Raw genomic sequence first — 21,661 nt, 5'->3', positions numbered from 1 at the left:
GCTAATAGTATTATTTCATTCTTATTTTTTTGTCCAAGTGCCTTTGTGTGTGTGTGTGTTGTGTGTGTGTGTGTGTGTGTTGGAGAAGGAAATGACAACCCACCCCAGTATTCTTGCATGGAGAATTCCATGGACAGAGAAACCTGGCAGGTTACAGTCCATAGGGTTGCAAAGACTTGGACACAGCTGAGTGACTAACACACAACACACACACACACACACATATATATATGCAGGGGTTAATGTGTGTGTATGTGTGTGTGTGTATATATATATATATATTTATATATATAGGAGTGCAAGCTCAGTGTTTCAGTAGTGTCCTAGTCTTTGCGATCTTTTGGACTGTGGCCTGCCAGGCTCCTCTGTCCATGGGCTTCTTTAGGAAAGAATACTGAAGGGGGTTGCCATGCCCTCCTCCAGGGGATCTGCCTGACCCAGGGAGAGAATGCATCTCCTATGTCTCCCGCATTACAGGCAGATTCCATACCCACTGAGGCACCTGGGAAACCTATCAGATCAGATCAGTCGCTCAGTCGTGTCCGACTCTTTGTGATCCCATGAATCGCAGCAGGCCAGGCCTCGCTGTCCATCACCAACTCCCGGAGTTCACTGAGACTCATGTCCATCGAGTCAAAACTTCTTTATCTATTCATCTCTTGATAGACATTTAAGTTGCTTCCATGTCTTTGTTATTGTAAATAGTGCTGCAATGAATATTGAGGTACATGTATATTTTTGAATGATGTTTCTCACCAGGTATATGCACAGGAGTGGGATTGCTAAATCACATGGTAGCTCTATATTTAGTTTTTAAGGGGATCTTCATACTGTTTTCCATAGTGGCTTCATCAATTTACTTCCCACCAATAGTGTAGGAGGTTCCTTTTCTTCAACACTCTCTCCAGCATTTATTGTGTAAATTTTCTTATGAAGGAGAATCTGACCAGTGTGAGTTGATATTTCACTGTAGTTTTAATGTGCATTTCTATAATAATTAGTGATGTTGAACATCATGCATGTGCCTTTTTGTCATCTATTTGTCTTCCTTGGAGAAATGTCATTTAGGTCTTTTGCACGTTTTGATTGGGTTGTTTGTTTTTTGATATTAAGCTGTATGAGCTGTTTGTATGTTTTGGAAATTAATCCCTGGTCAATCACGCCATTTGCAAATGTTTTCTCCAGTTCTATAGGCTGTCTTTTTGTTTTGTTTATGGTTTCCTTTGCTGTGCAAAAACTTTAAGTTTAATTAGGCTCCATTTATTTATTTTTGTTTTTATTTCCATTACTCTAGAAGATGAGTCAAAAAGATATTGCTGAGACTTATGTCAAAGATTTTTTTGCCCATGTTTTCCTTGAAGAGTTTATAGTATCCAGTCTTACATTTAAGTCTTCAACTCATTTTATGTCTATTTTTGTGTATGGTGTTAGAGTGGAGAAGGGAATGACAGCCCACACCAGTATTCTTGCCAGGAGAATTCCAAGGACAGAGGAGCCTGACAGGCTACAGTCGATGGGATCGTAACGTCAGACATGACTGAGTGACTAACACACACACACACACACACACACACGGTATTAGAAAATGCTCTAATTTCATTCTTTTACATATAGCTGCCCAGTTTTCCCAGCACCAAGTTTCCCCAGTCTCTTATTGAAGAGACTGTCCTTCCTCCATTGTATATTGTTTTCTCCTTTGTCATAGATTAATTGTACAGAGGAGAGTGGACTAATTTCTGGGCTTTCTACTCTGTTCCATTGATCTTGATTTCTGCTCTTTGTGGGGGGGTGGGGGGGCGGGGGTTGCAGGGCAGTACCATACTATTTTGATGACTATAACTTTGTACTATTAGACTGAACTCTGAGACCCTGATTCCTCCAGCTCCATTTTTCGTTCCCAAGATTGTTTTGGCTGTTCAACTTTTGTGTTTCTATACAAATTTTAATATTTTTTATTCTAGCTCTGTGAAAAATGCCATTGGCACTTTGATAGGGACTGCATTGAATCTGTGATTGCCTTTGGTAGTGTCATCATTTTAACAATATTGATTTTTCCAATGCAAGAACAGGGTATATATATATTTTTAAATTTTATTTTATTTTTAAACTTTACAATATTGTATTGGTTTTGCCAATTATATCTTTTTATCTGTTTGTGTCATTTTTAAATTTATTTTTTTAAAACTGGAGGATGATTACTTTACAATGTTATGTTGATTTCTGCCATACAATGCAAGTCAGCAATAGCTATATGTGTATCCTCTCCCTTTTGAGCCTCCCTCCCATTCCCCCCACTCTCATCTTTTCATCCCTCTGGGTCATCACAGAGCACTGGGTTGAGTTTCTGTGTTATATAGCAATTTCCCACTAGTTAACTATTTTACACATGGTAGTGTTTATATATCAGTGCTACTCTCTCAATTTGTTCCACCCTCTCCTTCCCCCACTATGTCCATGAGTCCATTCTCTAAGCCTGTATCTATATTACGGCCCTGCAAATAGCTTCATCAATACCATTTCCCCATATGTATGCATTAATATATGATACTTCTTTTTCTCTTTCTGAATTACTTCACTCTATATAACAGGCTTTAAGTTCATCCACTTAAGTTCAACTGATTCACATTTGTTTCCCTTTATGGCTGAGTAATGTTTCATCAACGTCTTTATGCATCCATCTGTCAATGGACATGTAGGTTGCTTCCAAGTCTTGGTTATTGTAAATAGTGCTGCAATGAACATTGCAGTACATGTGCCTTTAAAATTATGGTTTTCATATGGTACATGCCCAATAGTGGGATTGCTAGGTTATATGGTAGTTGTTTTTTTTTTTTTAATTTTATTTTATTTTTAAACTTTATTTAATTATTTTTTTAAATTTTATTTTATTTTTAAACTTTACATAATTGTATTAGTTTTGCCAAATATCAAAATGAATCCGCCACAGGTATACCTGTGTTCCCCATCCTGAACCCTCCTCCCTCCTCCTTCCCCATACCTTCCCTCTGGGTCGTCCCAGGGCACTACCCCAAGCATCCAGTATCATGCATTGAACCTGGACTGGCAACTCGTTTCATACATGATATTTTACATGTTTCAATGCCATTCTCCCAAATCTTCCCACCCTCTCCCTCTCCAACAGAGTTCATAAGACTGTTCTATACATCAGTGTCTCTTTTGCTGTCTTGTATACAGGGTTATTGTTACCATCTTTCTAAATTCCATATATATGCGTTAGTATACTGTATTGGTGTTTTTCTTTCTGGCTTACTTCACTCTGTATAATAGGCTCCAGTTTCATCCATCTCATTAGAACTGATTCAAATGTATTCTTTTTAATGGCTGAGTAATACTCCATTGTGTATATGTACCATAGCTTTCTTATTCATTCATCTGCTGATGGACATCTAGGTTGCTTCCATGTCCTGGCTATTATAAACAGTGCTGCGATGAACATTGGGGTACATGTGTCTCTTTCCCTTCTGGTTTCCTCAGTGTGTATGCCCAGCAGTGGGATTGCTGGATCATAAGGCAGTTCTATTTCCAGTTTTTTAAGGAATCTCCACACTGTTCTCCATAGTGGCTGTACTAGTTTGCATTCCCACCAACAGTGTAAGAGGGTGCCCTTTTCTCCATACCCTCTCCAGCATTTATTACTTGTAGACTTTTTGATCGCAGCCATTCTGACTGGTGTGAAATGGTACCTCATAGTGGTTTTGATTTGCATTTCTCTGATAATGAGTGATGTTGAGCATCTTTTCATGTGTTTGTTAGTCATCTGTATGTCTTCTTTGGAGAAATGTCTATTTAGTTCTTTGGCCCATTTTTTGATTGGGTCATTTATTTTTCTGGAGTTGAGCTGTAGGAGTTGCTTATATATTTTTGAGATTAGTTGTTTGTCAGTTGCTTCATTTGCTATTATTTTCTCCCATTCTGAAGGCTGTCTTTTCACCTTGCTAATAGTTTCCTTTGATGTGCAGAAGCTTTTAAGGTTAATTAGGTCCCATTTGTTTATTTTTGCTTTTATTTCCAATATTCTGGGAGGTGGGTCATAGAGGATCCTGCTGTGATGTATGTCAGAGAGTGTTTTGCCTATGTTCTCCTCTAGGAGTTTTATAGTTTCTGGTCTTAAGTTTAGATCTTTAATCCATTTTGAGTTTATTTTTGTGTATGGTGTTAGAAAGTGTTCTAGTTTCATTCTTTTACAAGTGGTTGACCAGAATTCCCAGCACCACTTGTTAAAGAGATTGTCTTTAATCCATTGTATGTTCTTGCCTCCTTTGTCAGAGATAAGGTGTCCATATGTGCGTGGATTTATCTCTGGGTTTTCTATTTTGTTCCATTGATCTATATTTCTGTCTTTGTGCCAGTACCATACTGTCTTGATAACTGTGGCTTTGTAGTAGAGCCTGAAGTCAGGTAGGTTGATTCCTCCAGTTCCATTCTTCTTTCTCAAGATCGCTTTGGCTATTCGAGGTTTTTTGTATTTCCATACAAATTGTGAAATTATTTGTTCTAGCTCTGTGAAGAATACTGTTGGTAGCTTGATAGGGATTGCATTGAATCTATAGATTGCTTTGGGTAGTATACTCATTTTCACTATATTGATTCTTCCAATCCATGAACATTGTATATTTCTCCATCTATTAGTGTCCTCTTTGATTTCTTTCACCAGTGTTTTATAGTTTTCTATATATAGGTCTTTAGTTTCTTTAGGTAGATATATTCCTAAGTATTTTATTCTTTTTGTTGCAATGGTGAATGGAATTGTTTCCTTAATTTCTCTTTCTGTTTTCTCATTATTAGTGTATAGGAATGCAAGGGATTTCTGGGTGTTGATTTTATATCCTGCAACTTTACTATAGTCATTGATTAGTTCTAGTAATTTTCTGGTGGAGTCTTTAGGGTTTTCTATGTAGAGGATCATGTCATCTGCAAACACTGAGAGTTTTACTTCTTCCTTTCCAATTTGGATTCCTTTTATTTCTTTTTCTGCTCTGATTGCTGTGGCCAAAACTTCCAAAACTATGTTGAATAGTAATGGTAAAAGTGGGCACCCTTGTCTTGTTCTTGACTTTAGAGAAAATGCTTTCAATTTTTCACCATTGAGGATAATGTTTGCTGTGGGTTTGTCATATATAGCTTTTATTATGTTGAGGTATGTTCCTTCTGTTCCTGCTTTCGGGAGAGTTTTTATCATAAATGGATGTTGAATTTTGTCAAAGGCTTTCTCTGCATCTATTGAGATAATCACATGGTTTTTATTTTTCAATTTGTTAATGTGGTGTATTACATTGATTGATTTGCAGATATTGAAGAATCCTTGCATCCCTGGGATAAAGCCCACTTGGTCATGGTGTATGATCTTTTTAACGTGTTGTTGGATTCTGATTGCTAGAATTTTGTTAAGGATTTTTGCATCTATGTTCATCAGTGATATTGGCTTGTAGTTTTCTTTTTTTGTGGGATCTTTGTCAGGTTTTGGTATTCGGGTGATGGTGGCCTCATAGAATGAGTTTGGAAGTTTACCTTCCTCTGCAATTTTCTGGAAGAGTTTGAGCAGGACAGGTGTTAGCTCTTCTCTAAATTTTTGGTAGAATTCAGCTGTGAAGCCGTCTGGACCTGGGCTTTTGTTTGCTGGAAGATTTCCGATTACAGTTTCAATTTCCGTGCTTGTGATGGGTCTGTTAAGATTTTCTATTTCTTCCTGGTCGAGTTTTGGAAAGTTGTACTTTTCTAAGAATTTGTCCATTTCTTCCACGTTGTCCATTTTATTGGCATATAATTGTTGATAGTAGTCTCTTATGATCTTTTGTATTTCTGTGTTGTCTGTTGTGATCTCTCCATTTTCGTTTCTAATTTTATTGATTTGATTTTTCTCCCTTTGTTTCTTGATGAGTCTGGCTAATGGTTTGTCAATTTTATTTATCCTTTCAAAGAACCAGCTTTTGGTTTTGTTGATTTTTGCTATGGTCTCTTTTGTTTCTTTTGCATTTATTTCTGCTCTAATTTTTAAGATTTCTTTCCTTCTACTAACCCTGGGGTTCTTCATTTCTTCCTTTTCTAGTTGCTTTAGGTGTAGAGTTAGGTTATTTATTTGACTTTTTTCTTGTTTCTTGAGGTGTGCCTGTATTGCTATGAACTTTCCCCTTAGGACTGCTTTTACAGTGTCCCACAGGTTTTGGGTTGTTGTGTTTTCATTTTCATTCTTTTTTTCTTTCATTTCATTTTTCATTTTTCATTCATTTTCATTCATTTCATTCATTCATTCAATTTCATTTCAAATTTTGATTTCTTTTTTGATTTCTTCTGTGATTTGTTGGTTATTCAGCAGCGTGTTGTTCAGCCTCCATATGTTGGAATTTTTAATAGTTTTTCTCCTGTAATTGAGATCTAATCTTACTGCATTGTGGTCAGAAAAGATGCTTGGGATGATTTCTATTTTTTTGAATTTACCAAGGCTAGCTTTATGGCCCAGGATGTGATCTATCCTGGAGAAGGTTCCATGTGCGCTTGAGAAAAAGGTGAAATTCATTGTTTTGGGATGAAATGTCCTATAGATATCAATTAGGTCTAACTGGTCTATTGTATCGTTTAAAGTTTGTGTTTCCTTGTTAATTTTCTGTTTAGTTGATCTATCCATAGGTGTGAGTGGGGTATTAAAGTCTCCCACTATTATTGTGTTATTGTTAATTTCTCCTTTCATACTTGTTAGCATTTGTCTTACATACTGCGGTGCTCCCGTGTTGGGTGCATATATATTTATAATTGTTATATCTTCTTCTTGGATTGATCCTTTGATCATTATGTAGTGACCTTCTTTGTCTCTTTTCACAGCCTTTGTTTTAAAGTCTATTTTATCTGATATGAGTATTGCTACTCCTGCTTTCTTTTGGTCCCTATTTGCATGGAAAATCTTTTTCCAGCCCTTCACTTTCAGTCTGTATGTGTCCCCTGTTTTGAGGTGGGTCTCTTGTAGACAACATATGTAGGGGTCTTGTTTTTGTATCCATTCAGCCAGTCTTTGTCTTTTGGTTGGGGCATTTGACCCATTTACGTTTAAGGTAATTACTGATAAGTATGATCCCGTTGCCATTTACTTTATTGTTTGGGGTTCGAATTTATACACCGTTTTTGTGTTTCCTGTCTAGAGAATATCCTTTAGTATTTGTTGGAGAGCTGGTTTGGTGGTGCAGAATTCTCTTAGCTTTTGCTTGTCTGAAAAGCTTTTGATTTCTCCTTCATACTTGAATGAGATCCTTGCTGGGTACAATAATCTGGGCTGTAGGTTATTTTCTTTCATCATTTTAAGTATGTCTTGCCATTCCCTCCTGGCTTGAAGAGTTTGTATTGAAAGATCAGTTTGTATTGAAAGATCAGTTTGTATTGTTATTTGTTGTTTTTCCCTTGCTGCTTTTAATATTTGTTCTTTGTGTTTGATCTTTGTTAATTTGATTAATATGTGTCTTGGGGTATTTCGCCTTGGGTTTATCCTGTTTGGGACTCTCTGGGTTTCTTGGACTTGGGTGATTATTTCCTTCCCCATTTTAGGGAAGTTTTCAACTATTATCTCCTCAAGTATTTTCTCATGGTCTTTCTTTTTGTCTTCTTCTTCTGGAACTCCTATGATTCGAATGTTGTAGCGTTTAATACTGTCCTGGAGGCCTCTGAGATTGTCCTCATTTCTTTTAATTCGTTTTTCTTTTATCCTCTCTGATTCATTTATTTCTACCATTCTATCTTCTAATTCACTAATCCTATCTTCTGCCTCTGTTATTCTACTATTTGTTGCCTCCAGAGTGTTTTTAATTTCATTTATTGCATTATTCATTATATATTGACTCTTTTTTATTTCTTCTAGGTCCTTGTTAAACCTTTCTTGCATCTTCTCAATCCTTGTCTCCAGGCTATTTATCTGTGATTCCATTTTAATTTCAAGATTTTGGATCAATTTCACTATCATTATTCAGAATTCTTTATCAGGTAGATTCCCTATCTCTTCCTCTTTTGTTTGGTTTGGTGGGCATTTATCCTGTTCCTTTATCTGCTGGCTATTCCTCTGTCTCTTCATCTTGTTTAAGTTGCTGAGTTTGGGGTGTCCTTTCTGTATTCTGGCAGTTTCTGGAGTTCTCTTTATTGTGGCGTTTCCTCGCTGTGTGTGGGTTTGTACAGGTGGCTTGTCAAGGTTTCCTGGATAGGGAAGCTTGTGTTGGTGTTCTGGTGGGTGGAGCTGGATTTCTTCTCTCTGGAGTGCAATGAAGTGTCCAGTAATGAGTTATGAGATGTCTATGGTTTTGGGGTGACTTTGGGCAGCCTGTATCTTGAAGCTCAGGGCTGTGTTCCTTTGTTGCTGGAGAATTTGCTTGGTATGTCTTGCCCTGGAACTTTTTGGCCCTTTTATGGTGCTTGGTTTCAGTGTCGGTATGGAGGCGTTTGATGAGCTCCTGTCAATTAATGTTCCTTGGAGTCAGGAGTTCCCTGGAGTCAGGGTTTGGACTTAAGCCTCCTGCTTCCAGTTATCGGTCTTATTTTTACAGTAGTTTCAAAACTTCTCCTTCTATACAGTACCATTGATAAAACATCTATGTTAAAGATGAAGTTTCTCTACTGTGAGGGTCACTCAGAGAGGTTCACAGCGTTACATGGAGAAGAGAAGAGGGAGGAGGGAGTTAGAGGTGACCCAAATGAGATGAGGTGGAATCAATAGTGGAGAGAGTGGGCTAGCCAGTAGTCACTTCCTTATGTGCACTCCACAACTGGGCCACTCAGAGATGTTCACAGAGTTATACAGAGAAGAGAAGAAGGAGGCGGGAGACAGAGGTGGCCAGAAGGATAAAAGGGGGGAATGAAAAGGAGGGAGACAGATCCAGCCAGTAATCAGTTCCCTAAGTGTTCTCCACAGTCTGCAACATACAGAAATTCACAGAGTTGGGTAGAGTAGAGAGGGGTTAGGGAGGAGACACAGGTGACCTGGTGGAGAAAAAGGAGAGTCCAAAGGGAGAGAGAGCAGTCAAGCCAGTAATCTCGCTCCCTAGTGAAAAATGGGTCCTGAAGATTGGGTTCTTAAAGGTACAAAATTGGTAATAAATACATAAAAGCAAAAATTAAAAATCTAGAGTAGAGTTTGGAATTTCAAAAATACGATGTTAAAGAAAAGAAGAAGGAAAAGAAAGAGAGAAAAAACGAACAAAGAGAAACAAACAAGGTCGTGAAAATTATAAAGAAAATACAGGTACAAAATTGATAACTAATACCCAAAAGCAAAAATTAAAAATCTAGAGTAGAGTTTGGAATTTCAAAAATACAATGTTAAAAAAAAAGGAAGAAGGAAAATAAAGAGAGAAAACAAACAAACAAACAAACAAAAACAAACAATGTCGCAAAAATTATAAAGAAAATACAGGTACAAAATTGATATCAAATACCAAAAAGCATAAATTAAAAATCTAGAGTAGAGTTTGGAATTTCAGATATACAATGTTATATAAAAGAAGAAGAGAAAGAAACAGAGAAAAAGAAAAAAAAAAGTCACAGAAATTATAAAAAAAAACTATAGGTACAAAATTGATAACATATACCAAAAAGCTAAAATTAAAAATCTAGAGTAGAGTTTTGAATTTCAAAAATACAATGTTAAAGAAAAGAAAAAAAAAAACAAAGTCAAAAAATTATAATATATATATATTGTTTGCTGAAGAAGAAAAAAATAGGGTCTTTTTTTTTTTTGCAAAGTAATAGGTTATAAAAGTGAAAATTAAAGGAACAATAGAGGACTTAAAATTTTTTTTCAAAAAAATTAAAAAAAAAAAGAAAGAATGATCGTAAAAATAGTAAAAATATATCTAGGACTTTCTCTGGTTTTGTTGTGAGTATTGTGGGTTCAGTTCATTTTTGGCTAGTTCCTTGGTCCGACTTATATTTCTCAAGATCTATAGGCCCCTTCCTATGTAGTCTGTAGTAACCACAGGGTTTTAATCTATTGCCTGTAGCTTCCAAGGTGTTTCCCTCTGTTATAACTTCTTCTGTTTGCTGGTCTCTTCAGTGTCTGGTTTCCGCCCTGACACAAAGGGGATGGTGGAGGACACTTTTTTTTTTTTTTTTTAGGCTCACTTGTTCAGTCGCGCTGTGGGGAGGGAGGGAGGGATGCTGCAAACAAATAACACTGACGTGCGCTCGCAGTGCTTCAGCCACACTGGGTCTGCCCCCGCTCACGGCGCATGTAGGCTCACGGCACATGTAGCCACCCTGCCCACACTGCTCGGGCTCTAGGTTGTTCCACCGGGAACAATCCGAGGCCGGCCCTGGGCTGCATGTATCTCCCAGGTCCAAGCCGCTCAGGTTCAGGCACTCGGGTAGTCCTCAGAGGCGCAGACTCAGTTGGGCCTGCATTTTGTGCTCTTCCCAGGTCTGAGCAGCTCAGGTGATGGGGTGTTTGGCGAGCGCTAATGCTGCGACTTATCGCCTCCCCACCACTCGGTTATCTGGGTGTAAAACCAGCGCACCTTCTCAGGCAGATGTTGACCGTCCAGACCCCCAAGAAGTTTTAGTTAGCAAAGAAGCCTGCTTACAGTATTATAGATAATGTCTCTCTGGGGCTGCAATTGCCCCCTTCCGGCTCTGGCTGCCTGTCACCGGAGGGGGAAGGTCTGCAGTCGGCTATCTCTGTTCAGTCCTTTGTTCCGTGGGCGGGCCTGGCGGTGTCTTAGGTTAGGGCTGGCTTTTCACATGGTAGATATCCCACAGTCTGGTTTGCTAGCCCAAATTATTTCGCTCAGATAGCGCTCAGGGTATTCAGTCCAGATTTTTACTGTAAGCAATGCAGCCCGCACCACGCCTCCCTGCCCAGCCCCCGCTTGCTAATGGCGTGTGCAGGCGTCTGCGAGGCTTCTCCGCTGGGGGAGTTACCTTAGGGCTCGCAATCTGCGAGTTTTAATTGTTTATTTATTTTTTCTCCCTGTTATGTTGCCCTCTGTGCTTCCAAAGCTCGGCACACATTTGGCAGTGAGAAGGTTTCCTGGTGTTTGGAAACTTCTCTCTTTTTAAGACTCCCTTCCCTGGACGGAACTCCGTCCCTCCCTCTTTTGTCTCTTTTTTTTTGTCTTTTATATTTTTTCCTACCTCCTTTCGAAGACTTGGGTTGTTTTTCTGGGTGACTGATGTCCTCTGCCGGCATTCAGAAGTTGTTTTGTGGAATTTACTCGACGTTTAAATGCTCTTTTGATGAATTTGTGGGGGAGAAAGTGTTTTCCCTGTCCTACTCCTCCACCATCTTGGCTCCTCCCCCTATATGGTAGTTTTATTCCTAGTTTTTTAAAGAATTGCCATACTTTCTACATAGTGGCTATATTAGTTTACATTCCTACCAACAGTGCAAGAGGGTTCCCTTTCTCCACATCTTCTCCAGTATTTATTTTTTGTAGATTTTTATAATGCTCTCTTCAATTTTTTTAAATCAGTATTTGCAATTTTAAAGTATATATCTTTTGCCTCTTTACCTAGGTTTATTGTATTTTACTCTTTTTGTTGTGGTGGTAAATGGAATTGTTTCCTTAATTTCTCTTTCTGATATTTTATTGTTAGTGTATAGTGCTAGTGTTGTTCTGTCACTCAGTTGTGTCTGACTCTTTGCAACCCCATGGACTGCAGCATCCCAGGCTTCCCTGTCCTTCCATCTCCCGGAGTTTGCTAAAACTCATGTCCATTGAGTCAGTGATGTGATCCAACCATCTTGTCCTCTGTCATCCCCTTCTTCTCTTGCCTTCAGTCTTTCCTAGCATCATGGTCTTTTCCAGTGATTTAGCTCTTTGCATCAGGTGGCCAAAGTATTGGAGTTTCAGCATCAGTCCTTCCAATGGATATTCAGGATTGATTTCCTTTAGGATTGACTGGTTTGATCTTGATGTCCAAGGGACTCTCAAGAGTCTTCTCCAAAACCACAATTCAAAGGCATCAGTTCTTGGGCACTCAGCCTTCTTTATGGTCTAACTTTCACATCCATACATGACTCCTGGAAAAACCATAGCTTTGACTTTGGAATATGGAAACTGCTGTATTAAAAAATCCTTCTAGGAATTTAATGTTATATCTTGCTATAGTTGAAATCTTTTCTATAGTTGAATTTCTATAAATCTTAAGGGTATTTTTTTCTATAGAAGCTTCACAGAAAACCCAGGTAAAACATTTATTCTAAGCAGATTTGTTATTGTGACCTTGAGATAATGAAGTAGATCCCAGTAATATTAGTGGAAAATTAACTAATATTTTAAGAGATTTGTTATAGTGAAAATGTTCTTTGATCGGGCCAAAAAAGTAACAGTCATAGCACTAAATGAAAAGAGATCTTTGGTGGGTGGCCTAGACGGTTGAGTAGGAAGACCCTAAACTCACCTCCTTTATTGAGCACACCAAAATTACAACTATTTACAGATTGAATATTGATTAGAAAAACCAGAACACTGACAGAAAAGATCTCATACAATGAAAGATATAAATAAGGAAACAACAATATGGGTGGGAAGGATGGAGATGCAGTATAGACAGGATGCATACCCTCATATGGGTCACCCACAAATGGGAGAATAATTACAATTGCAGAGGTTCTTCCCAACAAGTTAGGGGTCCAAGCCCCATATTGAATTCCCCAGACCAGGCTGTGAGACCAGTAAAGCTTGATTTAGAAAAAGCCCGAGGACTGTGGAAAATAGAGATGTCTGTCTTAAAGGGCTGACAAAGAATCTCACGTGCTCTAGTATATAGAGAAGAGCCACTAATTTGAAAGAAGCATATGCCAGACCCAGCTGCTGATCTTGGAGAATCTCTCAGAAAGGCAGGAGGCAGCTGGAAATCACCTTGGGGACATGAACACCGGTGGGAGTCTTTTTGGGGAGCATGTTCTATCATGTGATTGCTGGTGCTGGCAAATGCCAGTTTGTAATCCCCCCTCTAGTTTATGGCTCAAGACATGTCCCCACACACCAACGACCCAGAATTAGCTCTGAGCTACCCACAGCTTTGTAGACAGAGAATCTTGGATTTGGCTTCACCCACCAGTGGGCCAGTGTTAGCCTTGGGAACAGCCTCATCCTACAGTGGGCAGGCATCAGCTCCAGGAATAGCTGGGCCCCCCAACAGTGGGTCAACATACCAACTCCAGGAGTTCCAGAGCCTTGCAGCTAGCCAAAGACCTCAGGACTGGCTACACAGACTAGTGAACTGGCACTAGCCTTGGGATCACCCCACCCCACTGCAAGGCATAAGCCCTGCTACCAGCAGGCCAACATCAGCTCTGGAACCCCCAAAGACCCAGTTCTGCCCACCAAGAGACAGCACCAACTCTGAGACATGTTGGATCTCTCAGCCAGCTTCCCTGGGATTCAGTTCCACTCACCAGTGGCTCAACATCAAATCTGAGATTCCCTGAGCCCTTTAATCAGCAATGTCAAGGACCTGCCTTGCCCACAAGTTGATACTAGATCTGGGAACCAAGACCAAACAACCACTCACAACAAAACCTGACTCTATGCACAAGTGGGTCAGCATTGGTCCTGGGACCTCCTGGAGAACTAAAGCCATCTGCCTTGGCACCCAGCCTCACCTGTCAGTAGACTCCATACAAGGCAGAGTTTAGCAACTAACAGGACTAGGAGATAGCCACATCTATAAGACCACCCATAATACTACTAGTCAGAAGGACTTATGCAATCTACATAGTGGGGTGCCCCTCTAGCAGTTAGCTCCTGTGACCAGAGGGGAATGCATTGTTGAGATGCATAGGATGTCTTCTATAAAAAGCCTCTTTGCCGAGATCAGGAAACATAGATCAGACCAGATCAGATCAGTTGCTCAGTCGTGTCTGACTCTTTGCAACCCCATGAATCACAGCACGCCAGGCCTCCCTGTCCATCACCAACTCCCGGAGTTCACTCAGACTCACGTCCATCGAGTCAGTGATGCCATCCAGCCATCTCATCCTCTGTCGTCCCCTTCTCCTCCTGCCCCCAATCCCTCCCAGCATCAGAGTCTTTTCCAATGAGTCAACGCTTTGCATGAGGTGGCCAAAGTACTGCAGTTTCAGCTTTAGCATCATTCCTTCCAAAGAAATCCCAGGGCTGATCTCCTTCAGAATGGACTGGTTGGATCTCCTTGCAGTCCAAGGGACTCTCAAGAGTCTTCTCCAACACCACAGTTCAAAAGCATCAATTCTTTGGTGCTCAGCCTTCTTCACAGTCCAACTCTCACATCCATACATGACCACAGGGAAAACCATAGCCTTAACTAGACGAACATTTGTTGGCAAAGTAATGTCTCTGCTTTTGAATATGCTATCTAGGTTGGTCATAACTTTCCTTCCAAGGAATAAGTGTCTTTTAATTTCATGGCTGCAGTCACCATCTGTAGTGATTTTGGAGCCCAGAAAAATAAAGTCTGACACTGTTTCCACTGTTTCCCCATCTATTTCCCATGAAGTGATGGGACCGGATGCCATGATCTTCGTTTTCTGAATGTTGAGCTTTAAGCCAACTTTGTCACTCTCCTCTTTCACTTTCATCAAGAGGCTTTTGAGTTCCTCTTCACTTTCTGCCTTAAGGGTGGTGTCATCTGCATATCTGAGGTTATTGATATTTCTCCTGGAAATCTTGATTCCAGCTTGTGTTTCTTCCAGTCCAGCGTTTCTCATGATGTACTCTGCATAGAAGTTAAATAAGCAGGGTGACAATATACAGCCTTGATGTACTCCTTTTCCTATTTGGAACCAGTCTGTTGTTCCATGTCCAGTTCTAAGTGTTGCTTCCTGACCTGCATACAGATTTCTCAAGAGGCAGATCAGGTGGTCTGGTATTCCCATCTTTTTCAGAATTTTCCACAGTTTATTGTGATCCACACAGTCAAAGGCTTTGGCATAGTCAAGAAAGCAGAAATAGATGTTTTTCTGGAACTCTCTTGCTTTTTCTATGATCCAGCGGATGTTGGCAATTGGATCTCTGGTTTCTCTGCCTTTTCTAAAACCAGCTTGAACATCAGGAAGTTCACGGTTCACATATTGCTGAAGCCTGGCTTGGAGAATTTTGAGCATTACTTTACTAGCGTGTGAGATGAGTGCAATTGTGAGGTAGTTTGAGCACTCTTTGGCATTGCCTTTCTTTGGGATTGGAATGAAAACTGAACTCTTCAAATCCTGTGGCCACTGCTGAGTTTTCCAAATTTGCTGGCGTATTGAGTGCAGCACTTTCACAGCATCATCTTTCAGGATTTGGAATAGCTCAACTGGAATTCCATCACTTCCACTAGCTTTGTTCGTAGTGATACTTTCTAAGGCCCACTTGACTTCACATTCCAGGATGTCTGGCTCTAGGTCAGTGATCACACCAGACCACCTACCAAATAAATAGAAATTAAAATATTGAATTAGGCAAAATGAGGTGACAGATGAATATTTTTCAAACAAAGGAATAAGCTAAAACTGCATGAAGAACTAAGTGAATTGAGATAAGCATTTACCTGATAAAGAGTTTAAGGTAATGATTGTGAAGATGCTCAGGGAACTCTGGAGAAGAATGATGAATACAGTGAGAACTTTAACAAAGAGTTAGGAAATATTAAAAAGAAAAGCCAAACATAGCTGAATAATACAATAATAGAAATTAAAAATACACTAGAATGAGTCAACAGTAGACTATACAGAGGAACAGATCAGCAAGCTGGAAGACACAGTAGTGGAAATCATGAGAGCTGACAGGAGAAAAGAATAAACAGAAATGAGGACAATTTAAGAGATCTCAGAGACAACATCAAGCATACTAATATTCACATTATAGTGGTCTCAGAAAGAGAGAATAGGGCAGAGAAAATACTTGAGGTTATAATGCCTGAAAATTTCCCTAATCTGGGAAAGGAAACAGACATCCAGGTCCAGGAAGCACAGGGAATCTCAAATGAGACAAACCCAAAGAAGGTAACACAAAGACAAATTATGATTAAAATGACAAAAATTAAAGAAGAAGAGAGAATATTAAAAGCAGCAAGGGAAAAGCAGAGTTACATACAAGGGAACTCCCATAAGGCTATCAGATAACTTACAGCAGAAACTCTGCAAGCCAGAAAGAAGTGACTTGATATTTTTAAAGTATGAAAGAGAAAAACCTACAACCAAGAATATTCTACCTAGAGGCTTTTATTCAGGTTTAAAGGAAATATCAGAGACTTTAAGAAAAGATAAAGGAGTTTAGCATCACTAAAACTGATTTTAAAAGAAACATTAGAGGAATTTCTCTAAGTGAAAAAGAAAAGGATACAACTAGAAATGTGAAAATTATGAAAGGAAAAATCTCATTGTCAAAGGTCAATATATAATAAAGATAGCAAATCAACAGTATATAAAATTAATCAAAAGGCCAAAAGATGAAAATAGCAAAATCATCTATATCGACAATAAGTAGTAATGGATACACAAAGCAAAAAGATATAAAATATGGCATCAAAAATCAACATGGAGTGAAATTGCAAGGTTGTTAAAAATGTACTTAAACTTAGATCAGCAACTTTAAACAATCATGTATTTATATAGCTTTATACAAATTTCTAGGTAAATAAATCAAAATTTATAATAGATACACACACACCCAGAAGATAAAAGAACCCAAATATAACCCTAAATAGAGTCAGCAAGTCACAAGGAAAGAGAACAAAAGCAGAAGGGAACAAAAAAGTACTACAAAGTAACCCACAAACAATTAACAACATGGCAATATGTACAAACCTATCAAGGATTACACATGGAATAATTTCTCTGATCAAAAGATATACAGTGGCTAAACAGATGCAAACACAAGATCCAATATATGTTGCCTTTAAGAGAGTCGCTTCAGATCTAAATATACACACAAACTGAAAGCATTCCTTGCAAATGGAAATGAAAAGAAAGCAGGGCTAACAATACTTTTGTAAAATAAAATGGACTTTAGAACAAAGACTATAACAAGAAGAACATTATATAATGATCAAGAGATCAAGTCAAGAAGACATGACAATTTTAAATATATATGCACCCCAAATAGGACTCAGTTCAGTTTAGTTCAGTCGCTCAGTCGTGTCTGACTCTTCGCGACCCCATGAATTGCAACACACCAGGCCTCCCTGTCCATCACCAACTCCCGGAGTTCACTCAGACTCACGTCCATCGAGTCAGTGATGCCATCCAGCCATCTCATCCTTTGTCATCCCCTTCTCCTCCTGCCCCCAATCCCTCCCAGCATCAGGGTCTTTTCCAATGAGTCAACTCTTTGCATCAGGTGGCCAAAGTATTGGAGTTTCAGCTTTAGCATCAGTCCTTCCAATGAACACCCAGGACTGATCTCCTTTAGAATGGACTGGTTGGATGTCCTTGCAGTCCAAGAGACTCTCAAGAGTCTTCTCCAACACCACAGTTCAAAAGCATCAAATCTTCAGTGCTCAGCTTTCTTCACAATCCAACTCTCACATCCATGCATGACCACTGGAAAAACCATAGCCTTGACTAGACAGGCATTTGTTGGCAAAGTAATGTCTCTGCTTTTCAATATGCTATCGAAGACTACTTAAGTACAAAAAAAAAAAAAAAAAAGGAAAGACATAAAGGTAGAAATTGATAGTAGCACAGGAACAGCAGTGGACTTAACAAGAAACTAGTGGAAAGAATGAATTTCTGAATTTCATCCAGAAAGAAAATAAAGAAGGAAACACAGGCTTTAATTGATGCATTAGACTAATTGGATACACACACACACACACACACACACACGTAACATTTTATGCAAAATCACCACAATAGACCTTCTTTTCCAATTTTACATGAAACATTCTCTAAGATAGGTAATATGCTAGGGCACAAAACAAATCTCAGTAAATTTAAGAAAATTGAACTCATATTAATCATCTCTTCCCACTACAAGGCTACATGACAAGAGAAAAACTCCAAAGAACACAAACACTAAAAAATATTCTACTAAACAACCAATGAGTTATTGAAGATATCAAAGAAGAGATTTAAAAAATACCTGGGGACAAAATGAAACACTCAAACACCCAATGGACCAAAAATCTATAGGATGCAGCAAAACAGTTCTAAGTGGGAATTGTATAGCAATACAAACCTACCTCAGGAAAAAAGAAAAATCTAAAATAAGCAATGTATCCTTACATCTAAAGAAAATAAAAGAAGAAAAACAAACAGAACACAGGTTAAGAAGAAAACAGACCATAAAGATTAGACTAGAAATAAATGAAATAGATAATAAAAATGGAAGATATCAATAAAATTAAGAGTTAGTTCTTTGAAAAAATAAATACAATTGATAAAACTTTATACAGATGCATCAATTTTATTAATTTAGAGAGGACTTAGTAAAATAAGAAATGAAAAGAAGTTACAACTTATACCACAGAAATGCAAAGGATCATAGGAGATTACTACAAACAATTATAGCCATTAAAATGGACAACCTAGAACAAGAGGACATGATTTTGATGATGATATTGATGATGTCAATAATAATAAGAAAATTGAACAGTTAACTAGAACAGTGAGTGATAATTTTATAAATTAAAATTTTTATTGTTGCTCATTTTACTTGAAATAAGACCACATAATCATGTTTCAGTTAATTGTAGTTATTTTTAACTACAGTCTAAGTAGTCACACTGAATTGGATTATAAATTATGAAATTGAACTATTTCATTGGCTTGAAAAATAACAACAATTAATGTAGCATTGAAGAATGGAAAATGGTGAAAATTGAGAAGTGGGCATAGTGCAACTACATAAATTATATGTAGTAAACTTAAAAAATTATGTATGAGTACAAGTAGGAGATTAGAAAAAAAGAAGAGTTATATAGAACTATTTCATGGGATAAGTGATCTTTAATCTTTTGTACAGTGGAGCTTCAGTCAAGGCCATTAAGAATGAACTGATGAATGAAAGAAAACAGAAATAATGACTTTAAGAAAAGAAATATCAACCAAGTAGTTATAGGGTGACAATCAGTTTTGGATTTAATGACGCTGATCCAGAGGATGGAGATTATCTGTGTAAACCCGTGTAATTTCCCCAAAAGCTAAAGACAAGTAACACATTGTTTGTACTCAGCTAGAGTCATCACTATAGAACTAAGAAGAGCTCCATCTCAATAGACATATGTCAATATGTATGTGTCCTTATATCATCCTGCTCCTTTATGCTGTTATATTTCCCATATGACAGTCCAGTGTCCATGATTATTTTAAATATTGACAGTAGAGCAATTCTGACAGTGACATTGTAGAATATGATATTTCCTCAATTGTAACACTTTCCCATGCACTTCCTCAGAGCCCCTGCCACTTCTTTATTCCTCAGGCTGTAGATGAGTGGGTTGAGCATGGGGGTCACTATGGTGCCAAGAGCAGCTCCAATCTGGTCTTGTTCAGGTGTATGGGCTAAGGTGGGTGTCATGTAGATGAAGATAGCTTGACCAAAGTAGAGACTCACCACTGTCATGTGGGAAGAGCAGGTAGCCAGGGCTTTGTTTTTGCCCTTGCGAGAGTTCATCCTGAGAACAGTGAGGAAGATGAGAGTGTAGGAAGTTAGGATGAGAATAAATGGGATCAGGAGAAAAACAATGGTTGACACAAATTTTACCATCTCATAGGCTGATATGTCCATACAAGACAATCTCAGGATGGCAGGCATCTCACAGAAGTAATGATTAATCTCTCTGGAACCACAGATGGGGAAGTTCATTGGATAGATGGTGTGTACAAGGGCTGCAAGGGCTCCACCAATCCAGGCTGCAGCAGCCATCTGGAGACAGATGTTGGGGTTCATGAGGACTGTGTATCGCAGGGGGTTGCAGACAGCCACATAGCGGTCATAAGCCATGAGAGTCAACAAGATGCACTCAGCAAGGCCAAGGGTGAGGAAAAAGAAGAGCTGAGTAGCACAGGAAAAATAGGAAATGTTCTTCTTCCCCGTGAAATAGTTGGTGATCATTTTGGGGACTGTGCAGGAGATGTAAGCCAGGTCAATGAGGGAGAGCTGACTGAGCAGGAAGTACATGGGCGTATGAAGATGGGAGTCCAGCCAGATAAGGAGGATTAGTATGGAGTTTCCAGTAAAGGCAGCAGTGTAGATAAGGATGATAATGAGGATGAGGAGGTTGGGATGTCTGAACCAGGGAAAGAGCCCCAGGAGGATGAAGTCAGTTGAGGTATCATTCTTCTGATTCATATTTTCATTCAAATGCCTTATTCAAACTGAACACTTGCAGAAGCAAAATAATGTAGCAGAGGATGTGGTGCTCTGCTAAAATAATTTAATCTGTTGGTCAGGACTTTGTACACTTATGAATCAGACTCCAAAGCAGCACATTCTCATAAAAGACAAAATGGGAAAAAAACCCACAAACTTCCTCAAATTAAAACACCTGTACTTAGAAATTAGAAAGATCATGTCTGAAAGTTGGTAAATAAATATTCTGTTTGATTTGATCTGTTTGATTTGATTTATTCCATTTGATAATAATCACTTACTTAACCATCATTTCTCCCATGTTTGAATTTCTTAAAGTACTGACATTCTTACTTCTTGCATATTGCTTTTCTAAGTGTCTTATTCTATCTACCTTCACCCTAGAAGAAAGATTTCTTGAACTTCCTTTGGAGTTCTCTCCCAGCTTTTATCAAGAAATTTTAATTGTCAGCTAATGAGAAAAGCTATTCACTTCATTTTATAAGCTAATCTCTGTAATTCTTATTTTATTCAGCTTTCTCTTTTGATTCATACTTCTCATCTTAGTTTTCAACTGCATATTTACAGTTAAATAATTTCCTTATTCAGTTAACAACTTAAAGACAGCTGCCATATCCTTTTGTTTGTTAAACGTGAAGTTGCTCACTCGCGTCCGACTCTGACCCCATCAGCTGTAGCCTGCCAGGCTCCTCCGTCCATGGGATTCTCTAGGCAAGAATACTGGTGTGGGTTTCCATTTCCTTCTCCAGGGGATCTTCCTGACCCGGGGATTGTACCCAGGTCTCCTGCACTGCAGGCAGACTCTTTACCATCTGAGCCACCAGGGGCTCCAGTTAATCTTACAGTTATTGTTCATTGATCATAGAATAAAAATCTCCTTCAAAATACTCTTAACAAGTGGACTAAAATCCTACAAATGAATTTTAAGATCCTGTGTTTGTAAGAGTGATATTTTTAAGCTGATGACAGGTGAATTCGTATATCTTCATAAATATTCCCTATGCTTTCTTTTATTTGAAATAGTGAAAGAGAAACATTGTATACTGTCTGACTGTCAATGGAAAGAGAGCAGAGTTCTCAGTGTCACACTTCCAAGGAAAAGTCACTATAAGCTGTGGCAGCTCTTTAGCTCTGGGAAATTTTGTTTCCTTAAGTTACCAGAGACCCTGGGCACCTCTGGGTCCCTGGATTGCTTTTCTGGAGTGCTTTCCTTCAAAATGTGTCTCTGTCATCCTACATTTTTTGACATAAATACATTTCTTAACAAATTCATTCTCTGTGGTGTGAAATGATGGGAGAATATCTTTGAAAATTATATTCTATGATCTTCAAGTATCACATGTAAAATATGACATTTTGCCTGCATATTTAACACACAGGGATTATTATCATTATTT

The 21,661-nt window shown here is 38.6% G+C and overlaps 1 protein-coding gene across 1 annotated transcript; it reads right to left on the bottom strand.

The window, feature by feature from the left end:
* Positions 1-19,313: 19,313 nt before the first annotated feature.
* Positions 19,314-20,243, bottom strand: LOC129642184 (olfactory receptor 2T27-like). The gene has a single exon (XM_055566744.1). The coding sequence runs from the start codon at positions 20,241-20,243 to the stop codon at positions 19,314-19,316; it is 930 nt and encodes a 309-aa protein (XP_055422719.1).
* Between the last annotated feature and the right edge of the window lie 1,418 nt (positions 20,244-21,661).

Source organism: Bubalus kerabau, chromosome 1 (assembly GCF_029407905.1).
Source record: "Bubalus kerabau isolate K-KA32 ecotype Philippines breed swamp buffalo chromosome 1, PCC_UOA_SB_1v2, whole genome shotgun sequence".
In the NCBI taxonomy this organism is placed as follows: domain Eukaryota; kingdom Metazoa; phylum Chordata; class Mammalia; order Artiodactyla; family Bovidae; genus Bubalus; species Bubalus kerabau.
The sequence above is the reverse complement of the archived record's forward strand: the minus strand, read 5'-3'. Positions and strand labels throughout refer to the sequence as shown.